General features: G+C 42.5%; 1 protein-coding gene across 2 annotated transcripts in view; it reads right to left on the bottom strand.

Annotated features, from left to right (window-relative positions):
- The window catches only part of znf462 (zinc finger protein 462), a 56,471-nt gene that overhangs the window by 22,031 nt on the left and 8,652 nt on the right, over window positions 1-25,788 (bottom strand). The window contains exons 1-4 of one of the 2 annotated variants that reach the window (XM_008285561.1): window positions 25,578-25,608; window positions 7,478-7,728; window positions 2,035-7,265; window positions 1,219-1,353 (exon numbers count right to left, since the gene is read on the bottom strand). In XM_008285561.1, coding sequence (XP_008283783.1) covers window positions 1,219-1,353; window positions 2,035-7,265; window positions 7,478-7,688 — 5,577 coding nt within the window. In that variant the 5' untranslated portion in view covers window positions 7,689-7,728; window positions 25,578-25,608. Of the gene's footprint in view, window positions 1-1,218; window positions 1,354-2,034; window positions 7,266-7,477; window positions 7,729-25,577; window positions 25,609-25,788 lie in introns of those variants that run through there. The other variant, XM_008285560.1, reaches the window with a different exon arrangement.

Here is a 25,788-nt window from a genome sequence, read left to right on the forward strand (position 1 = left end):
GACAGAAACAGTGTGCCTCTGAAATATTGTTAAAGAGGATATCCCTTTGGCACAACAGGAATAAATAATACGTACTGTAGATTTGCTCGAGCGCTGACTTTGGCGGCGCGTGATTTGTCAAAGGAATAGTTTGACATTTTGTGAAAAAGCTTCATAATGATGAATGGGAAGCTACAGCTAATAGCAGGTTAGCTCACTAGCACCACTAAAGCACCCTAATTTTCCACAGTTTTTATGCTATGCTAAGCTAACTAACAGTTAGCTATATGTTTAACGGACAGACATAAGAGCTATACCAATCATCTAACTGTCAAACTATTCCTGTAATACGGTTTTTAAACAAATGAAATTATATCATGCAGAAAACAAATGTGGAAAAAAAAGACGCATATGAAGAATAATGAATTTATCCATCCATCCATCATCTATACGCTGCTTCATCCTCACTAGGGTCATGGGGGGCTGGAGTCTATCCCAGCTGACTTATGGTGAAGGCAGGGGACACCCTGGACAGGTCACCAGTCTATCACAGGGCTACACTGAGAGACAGACAACCAAGCACACTCACATTCACACCTACAGACAATTTAGAATCACCAATTAACCTCAACATGTTTTTGGACGGGCTGCAAGGTGGTGCAGTTGGTTCGCATTGTTGCCTCGCAGCAAGAAGGTCGCCAGTTCGCATCCTGGTGGGGGCACCAGAGTCTTTCTGCATGGCGTTTGCATGTTCTCCCCGTGCAGCGTGGGTTCTCCAGCTTCCTCCCACACAGTCCAAAAACATGTTGAGGTTAATTGATGATTCTAAATTGTCCGTAGGTGCTTGGTTGTCTGTCTCTAAGTGTAGCCCTGTGATAGACTGACCTGTCCAGGGTGTCCCCTGCCTTCACCCTGAGTCAGCTGGGATAGACTCCAGCCCCCCATGATCCTAATGAGGATTAAGAGGTGTATAGATAATGGATGGATGGATGTTTTTGGACTGTGTGGGAGGAAGCAGGAGAACCCGGAGAGAACCCACGCTGCACGGGGAGAACATGTAAACTCCACATAGAAAGATCCCGGTTCTAATGAATTTATATTTACATCATTAGTATTGACAATAATTAATTATTTTTAAAAATTGAAATGGATAATGAACAAGAACGGTCCCCAGATGACATAAGACAAATACTGCAGCAGCATCAAAGAAATTTCAATGTTAAATCCAACTTCACTTACCTTGACATGTCCCTCTTTGACCTCTCCGTACTGGACGTGCTTCCTCAGGTGGTTGCAGATTGCTCGGAGCGTCGGGTGGATCTCTATACAGAACTTACACCTGAATCCTATCGGAGTTCTATTTACAGGGCTTTCCTGATGACAAAAAAAGAAATACATCTGGTTTTACACAGAGGTTTTTTCCCCCATCTTGAAAAAAAAAGGTTTATTATTAAAGACACAATTTGTAAATGTGTTTTAACACTTAAAGGACTAATGATGTAATTTATTTGACTAGCGTCACTAATGCCTATTATTAGTCAACACCAGCTGATGTATTTGCCATAGTCAGAAAAGCATGATAATCTTTTCTTTTCTCCTAGAAGGCACAGTCTGTCACTCTTCCCTAATATGCATCAAATTAGATCAAAGGTATTTTTAATGAACTTATTATGAAACTAATTATCATATCTCATTATCGTGCACTATTACATACATACAGACAGTGAAGGGGCAAATTGAAATACATAATTATCTCTCTTTAATTGTCTCCTCCCTTCAGTTTTAGCAGGATATTACTACTATAGGTATGACATCCATGAACGTGGGCTTATAAAATCATGTTAGGCTCAGCTGCTTCCCACACATTTGTTTTTAAAAACCATGGAAACCTGCAACCTCCAGAAGTCAAAGAACACCTGCAGAATCGCAGATAGCAGTGGGTTGTGACAATGGCATCAGATACAGCGTGTTCTAATCGACATTAATTGCACAAGGAGATTCTCTATTTTGACAGTTTTAGTTTTTCATGTTTTCAGGGAGACGGTCTTTGCTCACCTTCTCGGGTTTAGTCTCAGGCAGGTCTGTTGCTCTCTGCTTGCTGAGAAGCTGCCTCCTTCTCTCCTGCCTCATGGCCCTCTTCTGAAACTCCTCATTGTGATTCAGCAGATGTTTGGCCAGAATAGGGAGACCAAGGAACTTCAGTTCACAGTGAGAACACTGGTACAACTCAGAGTCCTCCTCCCCAGGATCAGGCGATACCACAAAGTCCCTCTTTAAGTCATTGCTGTGGTGGTCGTTGTAGTGCATAGAGAGCAGCTCTCCTGTGCTAAAGGACAACCGGAAGCATTTTAGACACTTGAATGGCAGCCATTCAACCTCGCTGTCCTGCTCGGGTTCAAGTGGAACCTCCAGCACTTCCTTGTCTTCCTCTGCCAATGCACTGACAGCAGTTTCCTCGGGTTCTTTGGCATATATAACAGTAAAATACCGACCAAGCTTGCTAGAATGTTGCTTCTTGGGGAAGACACCTGGGTGGCGTTTAATGTAGTGTGAAACAATGCTCTTCCTGCTGAAGGCCTGGAAGGCGCAAAGAGAACACCTTCGTCTCTCCACAGCCAAACGCAAGTCTTCACTCATTTCTGAACTGTCCCCTTCTGACGGCGGAGGAGCCATCACTTTGGTTGGCTTTTCAGTCATAGTCTTGGAAGCAGCCAGACAATGGGTATAATATGCGTCGATATCGTGACGCTTCTGGTAGTGTGCTGCCAGACCTTTGCGAATAGGGTTAGTGTATGAACATAGAGCACATTTGAAGACATTGTTTTTACCCTCTGGCTGAGCACGGACATTGTTGTGCTTGATGCGGTAGTGGCGAGCGATGCCTTTCCTCGTGGAGCAAAAGTATTTGCAGAGCTGACACTTGAATACAGCATGTTTCTCTGTCTTATTGATGGGTAACTGAGAGAGGGCAAGGTCCAATTCGCTGACCTCTTGGAGTTTTGCTGTGCTTGATATATTACTGGCACTGCATTCGGCTACTGGCTCTGTATCTTTACCGGAAGAAAAAATTGTAAGCGAGGGAGTGAACATATCAGAAGCAGACTGATTGTGATATTTCTCATAATGGATTTTCAGCTTCTCCAGAGTTCCGTGTGTGTACGGGCACATTTTGCATCTGTATGCGCCATAGCCCTGTCTTTGAGTTTTGAACTTGTCATCTCCTTCGTGTAACTCGGAGATTTGCTCTATATCGTCTGCAAAGTCCTCTGCTGTGACTTTCACCAGTGGGTGCCTTTTCTGATAGTGAGTTAGGACTCCGTGAATGCGGGAGTTTACGTACGGACAGTGACGACATTTATACACAGAACTGGGGTTGATGTCTGCCTCTTGTGCAAAATCTGCAGCTTTTACTTTCATGCCTGGGTGCTTCTTTCCATAGTGAGTGAGGAGGCCGTGGAGACTGTTGTACTCGGACAGACATACAGTACACTGATAAGAATTACTACAGATGGAAAGGCGTGGGTGGGAAGGATGGGGATTGCTTTCTTGGGGTGGTGTGGCAATGATCAGTGTTCCATCATCTTCAACAGATTGACAATTCAGAACCACATGTTCACTGGCAACCTGCTGGTGGAGCTTTTCAGCTGAGCCGTTCCCTTTGATGATATCCAAAAGCACAGATTCATCCCCTTTGATCGCCCAGGGGTGGACTGCCTGATAGTGACTGGTGATGTCCCATATTGAACAGGCCTCAAAGGCACAGTCTCTACATTTGTAATGTTTTGTTTCCATATTGCCCCCATGTTGGGTGGTTTCAGGTCCAGCCCATAGCTTACTGGCCATGTATGTGTAATCAACATTATGTTCAGGGTGACGTCTTTGGTAATGGAGCAACAAGCCCTGGGGTTCAGCATGGGAATATATGCACCACTCGCAGTGGTAGCCAGCCTCCAGAATGCCATCCTGGTAAGCCCAGTGTAAAATGGCCATGGCTGTGGCTTTCACAGTGGGATGCTCTTTCTTCAGGTGTTTCTTTAGGGCATAGACATAAGGGGATGTGTAGGAACAGTGTCTGCACTTAAGGGAACGCAAAGGTGTTGCGTTTTCATTGTCTGGAGGTGCTGGTATCATGGCAGAAGAGACGCTACCTGACTGAACCATCTGTGCACGCTCACGCTGACTCCGGACAACTGCAGTGTGACGACGTACAAGGTCAGCGTTGGCCTTGGTTTCACGGTGCTTCTTCTGGTAGTGAATAAGCACTCCTTTTACAGTACGGTTGCCGTAATCACAGTGCTGACAAAAGAACAGCTCATCCTCGCCTTTCTCACCACTTCCTGGTTTAGGACTCGAGTTATTAGATCCGTCGTGACCATTATTTTGAAACTGCTTCAAAAACTGTTTGGGAGTCGCGATTTGCAATTCATCCATTAATTTCATCAAACCAGGGGTAGGAGCACCATGTTTGATATATTTCGCCGTCACTTTCACTTCTGGGTGTCGTTTCTGATAATGGACCAACACACCAACAACGGATCTGTTGCTGTACACGCAATGTTTACAGTAGTACATTTCGTCATCTGATCCATACAGTGCTGCACTGTGTTGTTTTGGCGTCGAAGACATGCTGGGGCTGAATGAAGAGTTGGCCGCAGGCTGCGACTGATCTACGGAGATGACCTTCATGGTTTTCTGAATACGGAAGTAAGACGCCTTCTGCTCTGGGTGTTTCTTCTGGTAATGGACCAAAACAGAGTGCATGTTCGGGCTAGCAAAGGAGCATACATCACAATCATAGACAACGACGTTACCACCCATAGCTTCTTTGAGAGGTTCTGCCTCGGCGCTAGCTTCAGGGGACTTGGAAACAGTTTTCAGGACAGGGCTTGAGGAGGACCTGGGCATCGAAGCAGCCGAGTTAAAATTCTTGGGACCAGAGTTTAATATTTCCCTCAGAGTTTGCGATTCACCAGATTTGTGGGTCTGCTCAACAATATAGCTTGAGAAAATCATGGCGTTGTTGATTTTCACCGTGGGATGCATTCTTTGGTAATGGGGCATTAGGCTCCTCACATTAGGGCTTGTATACGAACAGAAGCGACACATGTACAACAGATGCGGCTGGTTGAAGTTGAGCACGTTGCTTGCTTCAGGGTGGTGATCCATGTAGTGTTGATGCAGATCATTGTAATTTGTGTATTCAATATAACACTCTAAGCAGCGGAAGACTGCACTCTGGTCTTCAGGGTCCAGGATGTACTTAAAGCTGAACTTGATGTAAGGGTGCATCCTCTGGTAATGGGTGCTGACGCTACGGGCTGACTTGTTGTGGTAATCACAGTGTTTACAGTAGAAACGTGTGGTTCCAGGGTCCTCTGAATAGTCCATGCTCTCTTGGACTACACCGTCATTGGGATCAGCAGAGATGTTTTCACTGTCGTCAGAGAGAGTCAGTGATATAGGAATGCTTCTGGGCTTTGACTTGGGGTTGCTTTTTCTTTTCCCTATTCTGCCTACATCATGAGACAGCAGTGAGTCTCTCGCATGAAGCTGCTGTGTGTAAGCAAAGACAGGGTTTTTGTTGTCGAGGTTTCCACCCTCGTCAGCACTGCCGTGATTTTCTCCAGCGTCTTCATCATCCATATCGTCTAGATTTATGATGGTGTCCTGTTGGCTTTGGCTTATCTTACTTTGAAGGTTACTGGCAATTTCATCAATTCTAGTCCTCTTTTTGACTGAGGACAAATCCAAAGGCAAGTCATTGATGGACTTCCTGGCTCTTTTCCCTGTAACTAAGGACTTTTTGGAGGTAAGTCCTAAAATGGAGGTCTGGGTTTTTTGTAGAAAGATTGGAGAGGCATCCACTTCAGAATCTGGCTGGTCAGTCAGCTGGGCTTCAAAGACAGTGGGATCTAGGTCATCACAGTAGGAATGCTTATGCTGCTGGTGGACCCTCAGACCTTTCAGAGTAGTGGTAGAGAAGCTGCAGAGCGTGCAGCGATGAGGGTTCTGCTGGTCGTTCGATGTGCTGGTTGTCTTTTTCCCATTGACTTTGGAACTTACACTACCCCCGTTAACTGGCTCTGCGACACCGTCATTCTGAGGATCTGGACTATCATTTGTTAGGTCCATGGTCTCTAAATCTGAGGAGTTGTGGCTCTGTTTGTGCGTGCCTAGTTTCAGAGGGCTGGTGCAAATAAACGGACATTCATCACATTTATACACTGTGGTTTTGCCGGAAAGGTGAATGTTTTCAATGTGGCGGGAGATACTCCGCCTGTGCATGGTGAGGAAGGAGCAGAAGGGGCACTGAAACCGGTTCATGTATTTTCTAAAAGGTATCCCTTTAGTCTCCAGTAATTTATTATCCTCATCCGTCAATAACTGCTTTGCATCTGCAGACAGGGTTCCGGTATAGCTGGGATCATCTATGTCGCCCAACTCTTCATCGTCGTCATCCTCTAAGGTGCTCCTTGAGTCGTCCTCATTGAGTAAGTTCGCATCCATCTGTATGACACTGTTGGGGACGTCAGATGATGCAAACCTCTTAGACAAAATGGAGGAACCCGTGCTGTTGGGTGTTACTGCACTCATCTGTGCATACTGGAAGGAGGAGATCTCTGCAGCGGACTTTTCCAAGGTGTTTTCTGGTGTTTTTCCAACCGACTCCTCCTTCCCACAACCCTCAACAAAACTCGCCTTTGATCTAGCTGGGCTATGGGAGGAGGAGGAGGGAGAATCTGGTTTGGGTGAGCTTGCACTTGCCTCCCCTTCCAGCTCTGCAATGCAGGAAACTATCTTGACCTTGTCACTGTGTTCCTTCACCACGTGATCAGTCCAGCTGTCCTTCTGGTCAGTCTGATAGTCACACCATTCACAGGCAAATGTTCCCTTCATGAGTCCCCTAGCCGAGTCAGATTCCTCCCCAGTATCGACGTACGGTGGAGGATCTTCAGCGCTATCTGAGGGAACTTTGTTATGATACATGAGTTGGTGTTTCACTATCCTTGCTTTGCGTGGAGACTTGTATGTGCAATACTGACAGGAATACACTTTTGAATTGTCATTGTGCATTATAACAGTGTAGCTGGGCTGCTTAGCTGTCTGTGAGGAGATGCTTGTATCTGAATCATCCTCTATGACATTATGCACTTTTTTGGTGTGGTTTTTTAAGAATGACTTTGATCTGAAGTAACGGACACAGAACTTGCACTGGTAAAACGGCAGATGGGTTTCAGTCGTCTGCTTTTGTGATGTTTGGTTGGGACTGTCAGTAGAGTTGGGGCCTGCAAAGAAAAGAAAAAAAAACAAAAAACATGACGTGAGATGTTCTGGAATATATGAAAAACATCAACATTTTGCTGTTAGAATTGTTTCTGTTGATAAAATCAGGCACAACACAAAATATTTTTATGCTACTCAATAAAACGCATCACATGGATCATCCTACTGTGAAGAGTTATTTAAAACAGGCAAAGAAGGAAGGTGGTAGGCATACTCATTCCAGCTTTAGTAGGCGAAAAATCCTTGTCCTCCTTATCCTGCAATTCCTCTTCTTCCTCCTCATCTTCCTCCTCGTCTTTCAGAGAATCAGACTCATCTGCATCTGCAGGCTGCAGGAAAACAGTGTGTACTTCCTGTATGTGGGTCTTCAAGTCATCATATGACTCGGCACGGAAGTCACAGCCATCACACTGCAATACCTCCATCACTACAAAGGGGGAGAACTCCCTGGAAAATCAGGGAAACCTGCAAAGAGAAAAAAGAGAAAATCATGAGGACAAACACATTTTTCATGGACCGCAAGGAAGGATAAAAAAATCTAAGTGTAGAAGTAATTCAAGAGAATCATCTTAAAACGTCTACAGGAGCCACAGATTAAAATCCATTTATAGCGCAAGTTAAGGGGCATTTTCTGCATCATAAAGACTCATTGTATATACAGAGATACTAAAAAGCTTATAAACTGAAGTCAGCTGAAGAGTTCAGGACTAATATCATCCTGTAATGCTTCTATTTTCAGTGCACCGAACATGCTCTTCCATAAAAATGAGCCTGGTGATGATCTCACATGATTAACAATGGTGATTCCTGCTGTGAACAAAGAATAATCAGGTGCTGAATGGATGACACACCTTTTCCACATAACAACTAAGACAAAAGAAAAAAAAAAACTAGAACACTTTCAAATGTTCATGATTATGTGCTCAAAAGATATTCTCCTAATTTGCAGAGCCTAATTTGCTAGCTTTAAAGAACCTCTTCAGTTTACATTTGCTTAAAAAGCGAAGCAGCACAATGTCGCAATTATCACATTGTCAGGGGAAAGCGTATTTTGGATTAAAAAAACAAAAAAAACAACTGCTATTTGATTTTATTTCTTATGATTACTTGGGTGCTGAAAAGGGATGTCATGGCAACATAATAGGAGAAGTTAACAAAATTTAAATGAAGTGACACAATTATAACGTCACTGTAATAATGAAGCCCTTCACACCTAAATTCAATATGTGACTGAAATCCCTTAAAAAACAAACCATGTCAAATTGTAATTACTGAGCGCCGCTGCTAGAAAAACCTGTGGAAAAAATATTGAGGAAACAATGGTTTTGTTATGCAAACTGCCAACAAATCTCTCTCCTCATTCCTATGACAAAGCCACATGGATCAGGTGTCAAAAATTCATATACAAATATGCTCTATCGCTAATCTGACTGGAGCTGCCCATAAACTCTGACAGAACGCCCGACAAAACACAGCACAGAGGAGAATTCAGCAGATGCTGGTGTTACTCAGAATACTAAGAAGGTTCCATCTTTTAGCCTAGCATCATTCCAAGAACAATGGAGGGACTGAGGAGGGATTACGGGTTGATTTGTCCCATTTTTATTACCTTGGGATAAGCAACAGCTGGAGAGCAGCTCCACAGCTCAGTATTTAGAGCAGACTATTCTATCAGATTGTATCAACTGGTCTGAAAAAAAAAGATTGAATGAATCAACTAAGAAATGAAGGCTTTATGTCTTTAAGGCTTCTCTGCAGTTTGAACTTGGTCAAAAAGAAAAAAAAGAAAAAATGGGAGCTGACTTTGTGGCCATAGTTTCACAGCTCTTTCATCATAGCTTTCTAATCATGAGGCATTTTGTCTCCAAACTATATAAAAACAGCAAATAGGACTCGTAGGCCACACTGGGTATTGAATCGGCAGGTAAAGGGCACAGTTTATTACTGCGACTCTGGAATCAGAAGCTATTAAATAAGAAAAAAAATGTCAGTCTTTCTTTTGTACACAATATCAAGAAGAAAATGAAGAAAAATGTTTATTTTTTAACAAAATATATCAGTTACAGGGAACGGGTTCATTTTGAGGAACATGGAGGAAGAAAATCAAAGATATGAGACACAGTATGAGATATTTTGGTCAAATTTTTTTTAAAAAGGCTTCAGTTTTAAATACAGACTTATTTAAAATGGTTTTAGATACAAAGGAACAATAAAACTGTGCTTACAGCCTTATGCACTGTTGTTATACTAATTTATGAGCTTAAAATTTTCTAAAAAATTTAACTGCGCTGCATGCAAAAGGGCAGTTTTCTACTTGTAACGTCTCAGATCTTTAAAACTTGTACAGCCTTAAGCATCATTAAGAATGATAGCTGAAGATAACAGATCTGATTCTCTGACTGCACAAACTTTACAGTAACACTCAACTACCATAGGTTCCACTGTACCACTGACTGAGGATCTAAAAATGTTGCACAATGATGCCTTCAAAGCACCGAAGGGCTATAAAAAGATACCAAAGCGCTTCGAGCTTCCACTTTCCACTGTCTGAAATGTCATTAAGACATGACAGTTGAGGGGAACAGTAGAAGTCAAGACAACATCTAAAAACCAGGAGAAGTTTCAATTAAAACCGCATGTTTGCTGTGCAGAAAAAGGCAAAGCGAAAAAACCTCAAAGGACCAGCGGGGAGGTTTAGCTGACACAGGAGTGGTGGTGCACTGTTCCTCTGTGCAGCCTTGAAGCACAAACAGGGTCCACACTGGAAGAGTTATCAGACGGAAACCATACCTGCAACCTCATCTCAAAGTCAGTGTCTGAAGTCTGCAAAGCAGCATCTGGATAAGCCAGACTTGTTTTGGATACAAGTACTGTGGACAGATGAAGCTAAAATCGAGCTCTACGGCCACAATCACCAACGGTATGTTTGGAGATAAAAGGAGTGGCATTTGATGAGAACGACACACTGCCAACTGGCAAAAAATATTCTGCTTTAGTGGCATACGAAACACTGTACGGATAGAAGGAAGAATAGAGACTGGACAAAAATCCACCAAGCGCTACTTGAAGAAACACAAGCTGAAGCTCCTAGAATGACCCTCACAGTCCCCTGAGCTGAACATCATTGAAAATCAGTGGGTAGATCTTAAAATATCACAAACTATCTGCAGGGAACAGCAGGAGAAAAATTCCTAATTCAAAAATAGAAAGACTCTTATTTGGCAACACAAATGTTTGCAAGCTGTGGTGTCTGAGGAAAAACCGACTTAACTTTTGCACAATTACAATATTTTTTTAAGTGAATTAAATAAATAACAGCACATTATTGTTTGAAGTAAGGCTGATTTTTCATGTCTATTTGGAGTTTGCAGGGATTGAACAGAACCAACTGAGATCAAACAGCAGTTTCCAAACTGCAGGTGCATCACAACAGCTTGTTTGATATGAACTAAGTGCATCAACTAAAAGGAAACCAGGTAACAAATGGACCCCTAACGGAGTATTTTACATTACTATGGAACTGAATCTGCACCATCCTGGCTCCAGTACTTTCCTGCAACACATAACCTGAAAAATGTAGATCAAATGTGTGGTACAGCTATGGATGAGGTTTGCTCATATCTCTATGCAGATATATAACAGCCAAAACTAACAGTGTAGCTGTATTTTACAGACCCAGATGCACCCTGTGGTACAAACACCGGCCCCTCATGCTGTCTCCATTTTTCAGGACGATTACACTCCCCTAAACTGCAGATTAAGTGTAATGTTGGTTTCTCAAACATGATGGACACCTTCCAGGTCTGAACATATTTTAATCTTTACCATTTTGGGATGGATTAAAGCTGTTCTGGCTGCACAGGTGGCCCTCCTCACTACTTCCTTGATGAATTGGAAGGTGTTTTTCTTTTTTTTTTGGCAACACTGCATATCAATGTCAGTCGAAGGCGGAGAACTCAGAAAACACAACTAAAACAACAATGAGATGAACACTTGGAAAGTTGTGTACACACCAGTGACATGTACACAAATGAACTCACCAACAGCCACCCACACGTTGTGTACACTGCATACCAATTATGTTCGTATCTGTTACAAGCGACGAGGGCAGATGCAGCAGCCATGTTACTTTGTGCATTTGCGACACTGTTGCCTGTATCGCACGGCGCGAGAGTGTAATCGTGTCAGTCCCGACGCTTTTCGCTATTATGTTGGACTTTATGTTTCCAACATGCCAGGTGGACAGCTTTCTACTGCATCACATTAAATGCAACTCGTCGACACATTGTTGAGCACTCTCCAAACTTTCCTGAAAGCTGAGAGTTATTTTTCTGAGAACTATTTCTATATAACAAGTAGGCCAATTCATTTGCATATGCTATTAGGCAAAGTCAAAAATATTTTTGCATGCATTCAGAGAAGATTAATGGTATACACTACCAGCGTGACCCGTTGCTGATCCATTATTCCTAATGAAAAAAAAGTCAACACTGTGATTAATGCCTACAGTGTGACTAACAATCAGTTGTGCTTACAGAACAGACAGGTGACAAACTATAGGACAAAGAAAAAACAACAATGTGTCACCACCAAGTGCCTCCAGAACAGCTTCAATAACCCTTGGCATTCATTCTGCATTGATTGATCGATTGTTTATTTGAGAGTCCTGCACTTTTCTGGCACCCGGCCTATATGGACTTAGAAGGCACTTCAACCTGGATGGCTATATGACAAATCATAATGTACAGCTGCACACATTGCCCACTGTCTCAGTGCATAGAAATCTTTTATATATCTCACCAAAGTAAGTCTCATTAAAAAAACACAACCCAGCATATCAGCCCTGAACAAACAAAATAAATCAGAATTCTTCCGATGATCTGTATTTTATTGCAGGGATTGAACACCATTATCTCGCAGGGTGTTTCCTCATTTGGCGTACTGATGATGGTAGTCTCCTGGTTTGGGATCTGATAACCATGAAGGCCGCAGCTCACATGCTATGAATGGGGGCATAGTCCTTCTGGAAGAGTCCACCTCCATCAGGATAGGAAAGTTCCATCAAAAGATAAAGGTGATCGCTCAGGAATAACTTAGAACCTTGAAGTAGGCTCAAATCACGCCAGCAAACTGCCCCCCACAGCATAACAGAGCCACCAGATCCCCTCACTCTAAGGGTCAAGGGTTCTATTTTTTTCCTTTTATTTGTCACCCATGCGTATATTCTCGCTGAAAAGCCAGAGAATTAGTTTACTTCCTCATAAAAAATAACACAAGAAAAGAAATGCTTATCTTCGGCGCCCAGTTGTTCCCAATACATCCGATGAAACAAGTTGGGTTAAAAGCCTTTTGTGTCTCCATAGTGAGCTACACAAAATCTGATAAACTGAGGAAATTGAGGAAATGTTGGTTGGAGTTGAGGAATACAAGCTTGAAAATGGAAAACATTTGGGGTGTCACCCTGCTCTTTAGAGTCAAGACTGGATCAGCTGCCTAACACACCTACATCTCAACTGAACTCTCAGTGATTGATGGTAACGTAGGCTTCAGGCTCTGAGAAGGAAGAAGAATTTGTGGAATTACAAAGACAGCATCGTTTAAATCGGTTGTCACCAGTTTAGTAACGTATACAATGCTAAGGTGGTGCAGTACAATGCTTTCAGCTCTGGCTCCAGCAAGCAGGTTCAACCGAGGACAGCAGCACTGATCCTGAAATGACCCAGACTTACTAAAACATTATGTTGATTTAAAACTAAAACCATTGTTCTATATTTAATATACAGTTAGAAAATGACAGGAAGTGCTTTTGTACAAATTATCGGCAAAATTGCTCTAAAATTGCTGTTTAACAAGTTAAAACTTCGGTTGATAGTTTTAATGTTTCAGATAAAACTCAAATTAAAGAGTTGAAGTGAAGAAGATACGGTTCCAGTCCAGCTTCAATCCACTAGAGACAACAATGAACATACCTACATCTAGTTTTTAAGATTTGAACAGAGATATCAGTGACATCTAGGTTTAATACAGCTATCAGCTTCAACGCACTGCTCTCACTCTTGGTGAAAATTGCAAGCGAGATCCGGCCAGAGACAGTTGGGAATCCCACCCTGCTTCCCACACCCAGCGAGGCAGCCAGTGAAGAGCTCCATGTGAGCCAGCCAAACTGCCAGTATGTCCCTGAGCAACCAGGGGATCCATTGTTGTTCAGGGTCAGGTTACAGCCTCACCACGTGGCCCCACCCTGCTCTCTTGGCAGTTCGCTGCTGTTTGGAACAAAGTTGCCTCCTAATGCCAGGTTCCTTGACATGGATATCAAGAGAATCCTTTCGGAGAAGGAGGGGAGAGGAATGCCCGGAGAAGAAGAAGAAGAAGAAGGAGAAGAAGAAAAAAAAAACCTCCCACACAACCACCATCTGCCTTAGAGTTGGCTGTGTCTTTTCAGCCGGTCAGTCCCTGCGCCACACCAAGTTAATGGGTGAGATTGTGTAACTGCTTTCATCTAGTCAGCTGGGGCTCTAACAGACAGCGACTGAGCTGCTCAGATCCTCCTCTGAGCCGAGCTTCAAGGGCAGCCATTTTAGGAGCTGACTATGTGCGCTTAGGTGTTCAGCCAGCACACAACATGGACCCACAGATCTGATCCTCTTCCTCAAAGGCAGGCTGCCTGTCGCTGGAGAGCTGCTGACAGAAATCTATCTGCCAGATGTACAGTAGTGTACCCAAGCCCTCTGCCCACACAGCTCAGCAGAAAACATCTCACACTCTCGCCAGCCTGACTTTGCCTAGTCCTTTCATTTCTCAGGGACATTATCTCTCACATCAAGAGATTTACCGAGAAAGGCTAGAAGCCCCTTTCCAAGGAAAGAAAGGATAGGTCAGAGCGAGTGGCATGCACCATCGCTTTGTGGAGAAAAATACAGCAAATGCATGTTGCCGGAGCTGCCAACTATGCTCCACGAGGGGGTCTAAAAATGTGAGGCATGTCTGAACTTCTTTATCTCAGAGCTCTGCAACCCTGAGCCCTGAGGAGAAGAGGAGAAAGGAGCAGAGAGAAGCGAAAGGGGAGAGCAGGCCTGAAGGAAAGGGAAAGGGTGGGAGGAGAAGAGAGGCAGAGAGGGAGCATGACGAAGCCACCTGGAAGACCTTCAGTGGTAAGCAACAGAGGACAAAGCCATCAGACTGGGCTCCCCAGATTCCAAAGTCTACTGACATTTGTTAATCACCAACCGGTCTCTCTGCATCGGCGAGCTTTGCCAGCAGTCACACCCTCTACTCAAACTGGCTGACAGCAGCTGCTCTGTCTGAAAGAGGGCCTTTGAATAAGCCAGCATTAAGCTGATTAGGAGTACAGAGGTTTTGTCCTTAACTGTTGGTTACTGCAACCATCTCATGCTGTCTGGAAGAGAAACGTCCACGGATGCGTTACATTATTATATGGCGAGCATCCTGGCTGTACCGATAATTCATCTGGCAAACAAGGCAGGATGTGCATCTTGTCAACCTGCAGCTTCAATAATTAATGACCCATTGATTGGAAACGACAGCCTGCTTTTTAAAGGAAAAATACGGCGGCAAGGTAGCCCGGATCATGGGAATTGATTTTCTTTTTTTTGTTGCAGAGATGAGATGACAACATCAGAGAGAAATCGATACATTTTTAGTTTCAAGAAAGAGAAGAGAGAATTGCATATCTAACCGCATAATACATCAAATTGTGATCTCTGCGGCCCGCAGGTTCACCAGGTTTGCCCAGAAGGAGAGGAAGAGACGCTAGAGAAAGATCTCATTGTGTCTGCAGAGGAGCAGAGAGAAGTGTTGCGTCACAGGACCAGTGAGAATTTGGCCTCTCGAACAAACAGGAGATAGAGAGCTGAAGAGCAAGATGGCTACTCCCATCCTCTGATGTCAGCAGCCCTGGAGAGCCTCGACGCACCAGCTCTGCTTGGTGGTTTCTCGCAGCCAAACAGCACACTGCATAATCCGCTGCAACAGTGATGAAGGTGGTGGCAGAAAATTACCAAAGACTCAAAGCAGCACTTCTATGGAGTACAGTTCATGTCCTCCTACTTTATACAGATGTCTACGGAGCTATATGGTGCAAAGATTACAGCATTGAACAATCTAAAGCAACACCAATTTAAAGCAACCAAACACACACACCGAGAATACGCCACAAACTCCAAAACACTGATGATTATATTTATTGATCAGAAAGCCACGCCAAGCTGCCACTATCTCCGCTCAACAGCAACATGTGTTAGAACCCGCGAAAGATCCAAAAACAGCAGAGCTTGGCCCGAACTTCTGACGAAACCTGGCTTCAAACTCAAATATTGGATCCGCAGCAGATTGCGGCACCCTTTGCTGGTAGACGATTGGTGCGACTGAGATTTGTTTACATGGGATGCAAAGCTTCTCGCTGTAATTACTTTATCATCAATTTATCGCAGCCTCGAGAGATGAGGCGTCTGCTGCACACCACTACAAAACAAATAGGTTCATAACCAGAAGCTTCTGCATGCTGGCTCGCTGTGTAAATAACTAATATTCAGGTTGTGTGATGGAGGAGTTTTCACTGGCATGCCAAAAACAGCATCTTTTTTTTTTTCCTCCCCCAGTAATCCCCACCTCAACATTTCCCTCACAGCAGTCTATGCACCTGTCTTCTGGACACATTATTCCACTTTTAAGCACCGTCATGAAATATGCCAACCGGTGACAGGGAGCTGCAACAGAAGGATCCATTCAGGGATATTAAAACTATAATACATTTTGTCAAAAAGAGTGAATCCAGCGATGAAGCGCGCAACTTTTATATGACAAGTCTGCTGATACGTAGGAACTAGTTTTTAAAGCGCTTACAGAATCATGCATAGAAATTGTGTAGAAATCGATGAAACCGCGAAAATGAGTCGCGTTTAGAAAGGTGGCAGCAGAGGAAGTTTTTCTTTTTTCTACTGTGATCCAGCTACAGGTACATTGAATTAGGGCTGTTTTGATTAAAGTGTGGATTTCTATAACAATTGTGGGGTCTTCAAAATGTCAAAGAGGAACACGATTGACAGATTTTGCGAGATGTTTGTTTCGTCTGATCAGATCTCGTGTCAATCAAGTCGTTGGTTTATCGTTTCGGCACAATTACATTTGCACATTTCGGGAAAAAACACATTTGATAGAGTCACAGTAAGGCCTGATTGAAAATGATATTTTTTGGTGCATAGTGATATTAATCCCATGATATAATGTCATATTACAACTAAAAACCCATGTACAAAACTAATCTAATCCTTTCTAACTAATCCGTCGCCTCCTTATCAATTCGTACGGGAGGACGTAACAAAACATTAGCTGATGTAGTTCTCTCACATTTCCATTCTATTTGCAGGTGTACGCCAAAGTTTGAGCTCTCTACAAAGTAACCTTCCTTTGACAGCTTGCAAACATTTTCTTTTTTTTTTTGTAGCCAGCTAAGAGTCTGTTTTATTCCAGGATTTTTTTTTTTCTTTTTACCCACTTCTGCCTGCACATCACTTCAAGTTCTCAGATATGTTTTTGGCGGTCTTGCACACACAGCATGTATAAGATCTTCCCACAGATCTTCAACTCAGGGAACTGTGAGGGCCACTCCAAAAGCTTCAGCTCGTGCTTCTTTAAGTAGGTCACGGTGGACTTTGAGGTATGCTTTGGATGTTTGTCTCGTTGGAGAATAAAGTCTCTTTTCAGTTTCGCTGTGACTGACTGCGTGACGTTCGCGTCATGTATTAGCTGATATTTAGTGGAAGCCATCCTTCCTTCTATCTTTCCCGTGTCAGTGGCTCGGTGTTGTTTTCATCGAATCCTGCTACTTTATTTTTTTTTTCTTCTTCTCCAAACATACTTTTTGGTGATTGTAGTTTAAACTCCATCCGTTTTCAAAATGGTTTATACAGATGTTTCTTTGCATTTTGCTGCTGTTGACTTTAGCGATGACTTTGCACGTAAAGGCTTCCTTCTGATGACTCTTCCATGTAGATCCTGTTTTTGCAAGCAACGCAGCACAGTGGAACGGTGTCCCACCACTCCTGCGTCAGCTAAAACCTCCCTGCAGGTACTTTGCAGAGCAGATTTCGCTTTGCCTTTGCAGTTTTCTTGGTCTATCAGATCTTGCCTTGACTTCCGCAGTTCCCCTTAGCTGCCATTTCTTGAGGACAGTCCAGACAGTGGAAACTGACACCTAGGAGCACCTTGACATCTGTTTTCTAGCCTTCCTCTGCTTTGTAGGCTTCATTATTAGCTTCATTTTCACATCCTCAGTCAGGAGAATGAAGTCTGAGAATTGAACAAGTCCTAACAAATCATTTACCGAGTTTATAAAGCTGAGACTTTACAAGTACTGTACGTCAAATTAAATGTTTATTTTTTCCTATTTTTTAGGCTCAGGAAATAAAACGCACAATAACATTTGGAAGAAAGTGGGTTCCTTTGTTGCATTTACTCAATTTCATTAAAAAAAAAAAACAAAATACCTGCTCTGGGGTGTCTTCTTACCACAGTTGTTTTTGTCTTAATTCTAACTAACAAACTAGGGAGACATTCTCTGACTGATCCACACTACAAACACTGACAGCCTTTGTGATGCATTTAACTGAACTACAATGGAAATCCCATCAGACCTGAATGAAGCTGTAGCTGACAGGCATCACATAAAGTCTCAGGCTCAAATATGAAACGAACCGCACTTGATATTTAACTGAATTCTAAGTTAGATATTGGTCAGTTTGCTGCTTTTTTTTCTCCCTGTTATTGGATCCTTTACTGGGATATTTCCTTTTCATGCTGCGTTCAGGCCTCCCCACCCACCCTTGTTATAACACTTTTTGTTTTAAGTTTAGTAAACACTTAACTGCACAACCTGTTTTCCTGAACGTGCCAACTCTGCCTACGTGTCTCTGAAGCGCCGTAGTAAATATTTAATGAAAATAATCAGTCTAGATATATAGCCGTAGCTCTGATTCCTACAGAGAGGGGGAAATATGATTTAGAAAGGGATTCGCAGCAATTTTAATTACATTTTTTCTTTAGAATTTCATTGCTATTTTGGCAATGGCTCTTATTTTCTATTCCGTCATGAAGGAAAATGAAATGGATGATATTTTAGACAATCACAAAAATTTAACAAATGTGGTGTTATCATTTTATATATATAAAAAAAAACATACAGACATTGTATTGGTTCCGATTAACCTTATTTTGATGTTAATGCTTTTACTGAAAATAAATAAAAGTACCTCTTTGGTGATTTTTTTTTTTTTTTTTTTTTTAACAAATCCTGTGTTTATCAGAGAATGAAGCTCAAATCTTGGTCCTGAAATCCAGCATCTGCTGATGCAAGTATGGGCCAAGTCAAGCAGCAGCAAGGAGTATTTATTTTGGCACCAAACCTTTAATCATTCTCTTTACCAGTTACAACTGAGAGACTTTGAAACCAGAAGAAAACTGATGTAAGGCTTCGGTTTCAAAGTCAAAGTTTCTTTTTGCGTGTGTGTTGCTCACCCTACACCTGGTGACTGCATCATTAGGTGGAGGATTGAGACACACAGATGTGGAGCCTGTCGATAAGGTGATTACAGTGCTTTGTAGACAGACAATGACCATTCTTCATGAAGTTATTTATCTGTTGTTTTTGGCACTAAAATGGGAAAATGTGCCCCGCGGAAATATAAATGAGCACTTATTAAATGAAGTTTGGCAGGTTGATGATGATGAACCATATTCAAGTGGACAAACTTGATTTGGTGCCTAATGTGGTGGTGAAAAGTAGAAGATATATTGTACTGCTGAAGCTCTTAATCCAATTAGAACAGAATCCCTGATACATAGAAACTAATCAGCAAACTGTGTTGGTAATTGAATAACGGTTGAAGTTATTTTTCAAGCAAAAAAAACGCCTGCTCATCCGCTGTGAAGATATGCTGCTGGGTTTTCTCTTACGCAATAGCAAACTGAGTATCTTTGCGTTTCGCACTGTTGGTCAAGCAGCATAAACAATACAAAGATGTCATTTTGGATTTTTATAAATGCGGACAGCCACCTCTCACTATTATCAGAGTCCTTGTGCCAAAACATTCTAACCACTTACAGGCGAAACAAAATACTGTTGATTGATTATCTCGTAACGACTAAATCTGACAGAGTTTAGATGGCAAATGAGTTTCAAAAACAGGGAAGGTGAAATGACCAGAACATCTGAGCAACGTGTTATGAGTCCAGATGGCTGGATTGGAATGCCTCTAAAACATGAAGGCTTTCGAGGGGCTCCCAGACTGCACAGTTGAGTACTGACCAACAATGGTCTGAGGAGGAACAAACCATGAACTGGTTTCCTGGTGTTGGGGGAGGTGCTGGAACAAGTCTGATCTGCTGCAGCTCTAACTTCCAGGACTTAAAGGATCTGCTGCTAGCGTCTTGGTGCCAGATACCACAGGGCACCTTCAGATCTGAGTCCATGCTTTGGTCGGTTTGGAGTTGTTCTGGCAGCACCCAACCGCATATTTAAGAGGTGTGATCAGAATGTTTTGGCATATCAGAAGTCTTTTAAGTAGTTTCTTTCAATGTGCAACATTTTACAACAAGTAGTTTACCTTTTAAGACCAACTTCTGCTCTTTACTGTACAACATATGAAAACCATGTGGAAACTACATTTAATTTTTTGGAAAACACTTCATATACACACATAAAGTCAAGAATACTCCAAAGTGGAGAACAGAGTGCCAAATCTCTTCAAAGAGAACAATATGTGGGGCTGGACTTGACAGGATTCTAACAACAACAAAAAAAAAAACAAAAAAGGCTGAAAACAGGCTTCCTTACTCAGATGGAACATCAAAACAGTTCAGACTAGGTGACACTGACTAGAGGGTCAGGACAACTGAGTCACTCCTTCCACATCTGTGGCAAATCTTAACACGCTATTTCTGTTGGGGCAGCAGCAAATTCACTCAAACTTAACCCACAAAACAGGCTGATCTGTGGTGACTTCCTTCTCCATTTTATCACAGCTCTCCTAATAAACATATACACAAATTATAGTCTCTCAGATCATTTTCTCTAAACATTTAGGCCAACTATACTTCGGTGGTGTCACAGCTTTGAGCATAAGACTGCAAGATGTCTGTGGAAAGCTTATTCCATCTGGAGCTGCAGCTATTGATTCATCTGATGACTCCAGAAATGGTCCACATAATAGTTTCCCGTACCCTGGTGGCATCTTAAAGATTCTTTGTTTCATGCAACCACTTCTCCAAAAGCCAAAGAGAACCAGCTAACTATCATATACGACAGAAGAAAGTAGTTCACATTTGAGAAGCTGAAACTAAGGTCAAAATGGCTGCAATTCTGCCTGAAAAATGACAGGAAAAAGTCCCAATTATCCAATTTATTTTATCTCATTTAAGGTGATGTATTAGCAGAAATGGAACATAGTATTATTAAGTATGTTTTCATTTACGTTAAATCGCCTGTAACAGCAAATTGTTGTGTTTTCATTAGCGTAGAATGAGCCTTTTGTATCTACACAAGTCTTCTTCTGCAGAAGCTGCCATGTAATGGACAAACCCTGGCTCTACAGATGGCATTCTGCGTTTTTTATTTTAGGTTACAGTGGCAAACATCATAGGTTTCCCTACATGCTTGACGACAGTGGGCTGAGGGAAATGCACCCAACTGCAATCTGCAGTCTCACTGCCAGATGACACTAAAAACAGTTGAAACCAGAAGTTTTCTTACGCTGTATAAAAAGACATATAACCTTCTTTCTCACTATCTGACATTAAAAGACACCAAACCTTTCCTGTTTTAGGTCAGTTAGGATTACCAAAATAATTTCTTTGTCCCTGTGTCTATTTGCAAACTGTAATCTGCTTTTTTATTATGTTGCTTTTGGAGTAATGTCTTCTTCCTCTCTGCCTTCCAGCCCATGTCGGTACAGGACTGGTTTCACTGTGGATAATGACTCTCTCTTACCAGCTTCAGCAGCATCTTCACAAGGTCTTTTGCTTTTGTTCTGGGGCTGATTTCAACATTTCACACCAAAACACTTCATCTCTGGGACACAGAACCCGTCTCCTTCCTGAGCGCTATGATGGCTGGACATTCCCATGGTGTTTGCACTTACGTATAATTGTTTGAACAGATGAATGTGGAACCTTCAGGCATCTGGAAATTGTACCCAAGGATGAACCAGACTTGTAGAAGTGCACAGTTCTCTTCCTGATATCTTGGCAGGTTTCTATAGATTGTTCCATGTTGTCACAAAAGGAAGCAGTGTGTTTGAGGTGTGTCTTAAAATACATCCACAGGTTTGCATTCAATTAACTCAAATGTTGTCAATTAACCTATCAAAAGCTTCCAAAGCCATGACATCATCATCTGGGCTTTCCCAAACAGTTTGAAGGCATAGTAATCTTAGTGTATGTAAACTTCCGATTTTAAAGAAAGCAGTAAAACAATTCTCAAAAAAAAACTCTCTCTCTCATTATTCTGGCATTTATCAAATAGAAATAATTATGGTAATCCTAACTGACCTAAAACAGGAAACGTTTAGTCTGATTTAATGTCAGACAGTGAGAAAAAAAAAAGGTGATATGTCTTTTTATACAGCGTATGTAAACTTCTGGTTTCAGCTGTAAGTTCCATTTCAGTATAAGTTGTAAGCTGTGTCTACTGCCAGATGTTAACTCTGACGGCAAGCATGCCAGCTGAAAAAACAAATGCTTGCGGCAAGGAGATTCTCAATTATCCATACCTTCATAATTCATAATTTAAAGACCTGTTACTGAGTTTAGAAGTGCTTTGATTTGTATATGCGCAAAGACAGTCAGAAGTTCTAAATTCTGCAAAAACGTTGAGCATTGCCCGTCCACTGTGACCGACGCAGCTTTCGAATAATTCCATTAACACAGTGCTGATATTACTGATGCTCACATCAACTGAAAGGTGACGATATGTCAGGGTTGTGTTGGGTATTAAATATTAACACAATAAAATAAAATAGAGTGCAATGGGGCCACACATTTATGACATAATGCCTTTTTTTTTTTTACGGTGAACAGACACAGGGTGCTACAGGCCCTGAAAGCACAGCCAAAGGGTAGCCAGGAAGCATAATTAACGTTTGTACTGTCAGCTAACATGCACCCATATGTGCCTAAATTCACTGGCCTGCACACACACAACCACCGCTCGAGAACGATTACACACACACAAATGCACACAGCCACTGAGCACCATCGCAACTTCAAATGCGCACGGGCGCAGACTTCCACTGTCAACTTGTCTTGGATTTTTCATGGCTTAGCCTCACCTGAAGGTCTCAGAACACACATTAAAGGCACGGGGGTCTCAATATGTCACACAGCATTATTCCCTGAAAAGCAACACCAAGAATTTCTTTATACATGCTTTTGGGAGTTATTTTGGTTCCGATTAGGAATGGTGCCCTGAAACGCAACCAGCCAAAAACACAGCGTCTGGTTTGTAGCGATTCTTTGGCCTGTGTGCGGCTTACACCTTTGTTGGCTCGCGGTTAGGCTTTTATCTGTCGGCGCTGTAGCAGATAACAACACTGGTTCAAAACAGAAAGGCTGGTCCGACCTGGCTGACCTTCATATTCCAATTCTGTGTCTCATCCCGCCACAGAAGAATAGCATATTGACAGATAGGACTCCAACACTGCACGTATCATGTTGCATTATTAAGTATGTTAAGTAGAGATATGTGGGTATCACTCAGGCTGATTTAGTGTTTTTTACAGGAACTAGATCGATTTAGATGTTTCATGTTGTTGTTGTGTCACCTTGCATCTTGGGGTTTCTCTTTGGCCCAAACAGAAGTATTTCACAACAATAGGTTATCATAGAATTTGGCAGAGATATCCATGGTACCCACACTCTAAAACATCCACTATCTATACACCGCTTAATCCTCACTCGGGTCACGGGGGGGCTGGAGCCTATCCCAGCTGACTTAGGGTGAAGGCAGGGGACACCCTGGACAGGTCACCAGTCTATCACAGGGCTACACTTAGAGACAGACAACCAAGCACACTCACATTCACACCTACGGACAATTTAGAATCACCAATAAACCTCAACATGTTCTTGGACTGTGTGGAAGGAAGCCAGAGAACCCGGAGAGAACCCACGCTGCACGGGGAGAACATGCAAACTCCACCGGGACGTGAACCAGCGACCTTTTTGCTGCGAGGCAACAGTGCTAACCAACTGCGCCACCTTGCAGCCCCTCTAAAACATAATGTTTGGATATTATCTATATACAATGGTATATTTTACTTCATAAATTCACTTCACACAAGTACTGAAATCATAAAAACAATCAAAACAACATTTGCTATGACCACCCTCTGCCTTTGAAGCAGCACTTTTCTTTCTGCAGGCAGGTTGTTCTAAACATCTCTGGAGAACCTCCACAGCTCCTCTACGCATTCAGGCTCTTTTAGGGGATTCTGTCTCCTTATTTAATCCCAGACCGACTGCGTGTTGTTGAGATCTGGACTCTGGAGGAAGTGGGGGGATGGTGGGCGTGCAATACCATCTGGTGCAGGACTACTTGTTCATCTTGTTGCTGAAGATAGCTCTTTGTGAGTCTGGCTGTGTGTTTGGGGTTGTTGTACTGCTGAATAAATCGTCTCACAATGGTGTTATGTGATGGATAAGAAATCAAACAACCAAGACAACTAAAATCTTTGCACAGTACCAACCAGTAATAACCCTATTCTTGTATATACCGACATTTGCAGGATGTGACTTGACTACAGCAGCAGGGACTATCATTTTGACCTCATTAACATCAACATAATAAACTCCAAAGTAATATAACTACCCGGATACGCCAGATATTTGTCTCGTCGCTGCTTCCTCGATCAGCATATCCGCCTCATTTTAGGTGCCTCGGCTCCTGCGTGATAAGAGCAGCTAGCTGGACACTGACCTCATTCCTCACCGCCCGAGATCAGAGCACAGAGCTTCCGTAAATGATGCGATCACATGATGCTGCTCATTTGAGGAAGTCTGAATACACAGAGATGAAACATCGATCCCACCTGGCCGATCAATGAACCAGGCCTTTTCAAAGGAGATGCGAGAAATCAATATTGTTCAGTATGAGCATTTTGTCATAACATTCATCAGACATCTGCTGGAATTGAATGAAAGGGATGAGAATGCAAGAGAAAAGAGCAGACCAGAGCTGGAAACACATCAGAAATGCCGTCACTCGTCTCCCCGCAGAGCGCTGGCATACATTTTAACGTAAAAATCTTTTGTTGTGAATGAATTATTCCTCACAACTCTGAGGATAATTTAATTCTTGGGTTTTGTTCTGAGGTCATTACCGCCTCTTGAATAAAAATGTCAAGTCGAGCAGCATTATTACTCATATTTTCAGCTAAACCACAAGCTATGCAGTTACACATCTGAATCTTAATCACAGCAATGCTGAGGCCAGGCCACGCTTTTAATGAATCAGCCCACTGTGGATAGTCCAGACGTCCAAAGTGTCTTTCAGAGTGACTAAAATCATCAACATTGTCGTAAGATATTATCCTCCACCTGACCAAAAATGCTGCCGTTAATCTGACGACAAATCTGTTTCAGGAGGCATATGGCATTCAAAAAAGTAGGTCAACCATTAACCAGCTAACGCGGCCTTGACTACAGACATTCTTCTCGCACTCCTTCATCAGGATTCCATCTGACATCAAGCAAGACTGTGCAAATTCTGAAACTGAAAACGGCTCATTCTTCCTCTTACACACTAAAAGGTGAATTTTTAAGGGACGAAACGGATCCGGATTTAACTCTCGCTGGTTTTGCTGCTGCAGCCTCACTGGGTCTGATCTGACCTGCAGCTCGTTGTGGCTCATGGTAGCAGACTTTAGACTGTGATTGTTCTCTGACATCACAGGGTCAGTTCTTAGTGCGCTATCGTTAAACTGCATTTTAACATTTACCATTGTCCTGCAATTCCTTGATGGTCAAACAAAATTATTATTTTACATTTATTAGATTTACAAAATGTCACCAGATTGATTTTCAAGCAGGAAATGTATTCTCCTGTTCAAATATGCAGCAGAAGCACATGAACGTCTGGAAATCTGGATTTAGAATTTCACTTTGAAGCCACAGTGCAATATCACATTAATTTTCGACATATTTGTTTCCATGTTCTGAAAGCGTTTTCTTCCCCGTCTACCCAACAGCAGTGTAGCTGCGCCATTATTCCTCTATATTTGGGAAGAAAGATCAAAACAGTCTACCTTGATTTCATCAGACCACCAGTTCCACTTCCTGTCATGGGAATTAACCACATGCTTGCAAAATGAAGATGTGCCTTTTGGCGAGAAGAGGTCTTTATGCCGTCGCCCTGAAGAGGGCTCAGAAGTGTGCAGAGCACATAAAACTCCTGCTCACTGAATGTTGTGGACAGACTCAGGCCTTCAGTTATTTTTAGCAGCTTGCTGTTGGCCT

Source organism: Stegastes partitus, unplaced genomic scaffold (assembly GCF_000690725.1).
Source record: "Stegastes partitus isolate 25-593 unplaced genomic scaffold, Stegastes_partitus-1.0.2 Scaffold409, whole genome shotgun sequence".
NCBI lineage: Eukaryota > Metazoa > Chordata > Actinopteri > Pomacentridae > Stegastes > Stegastes partitus.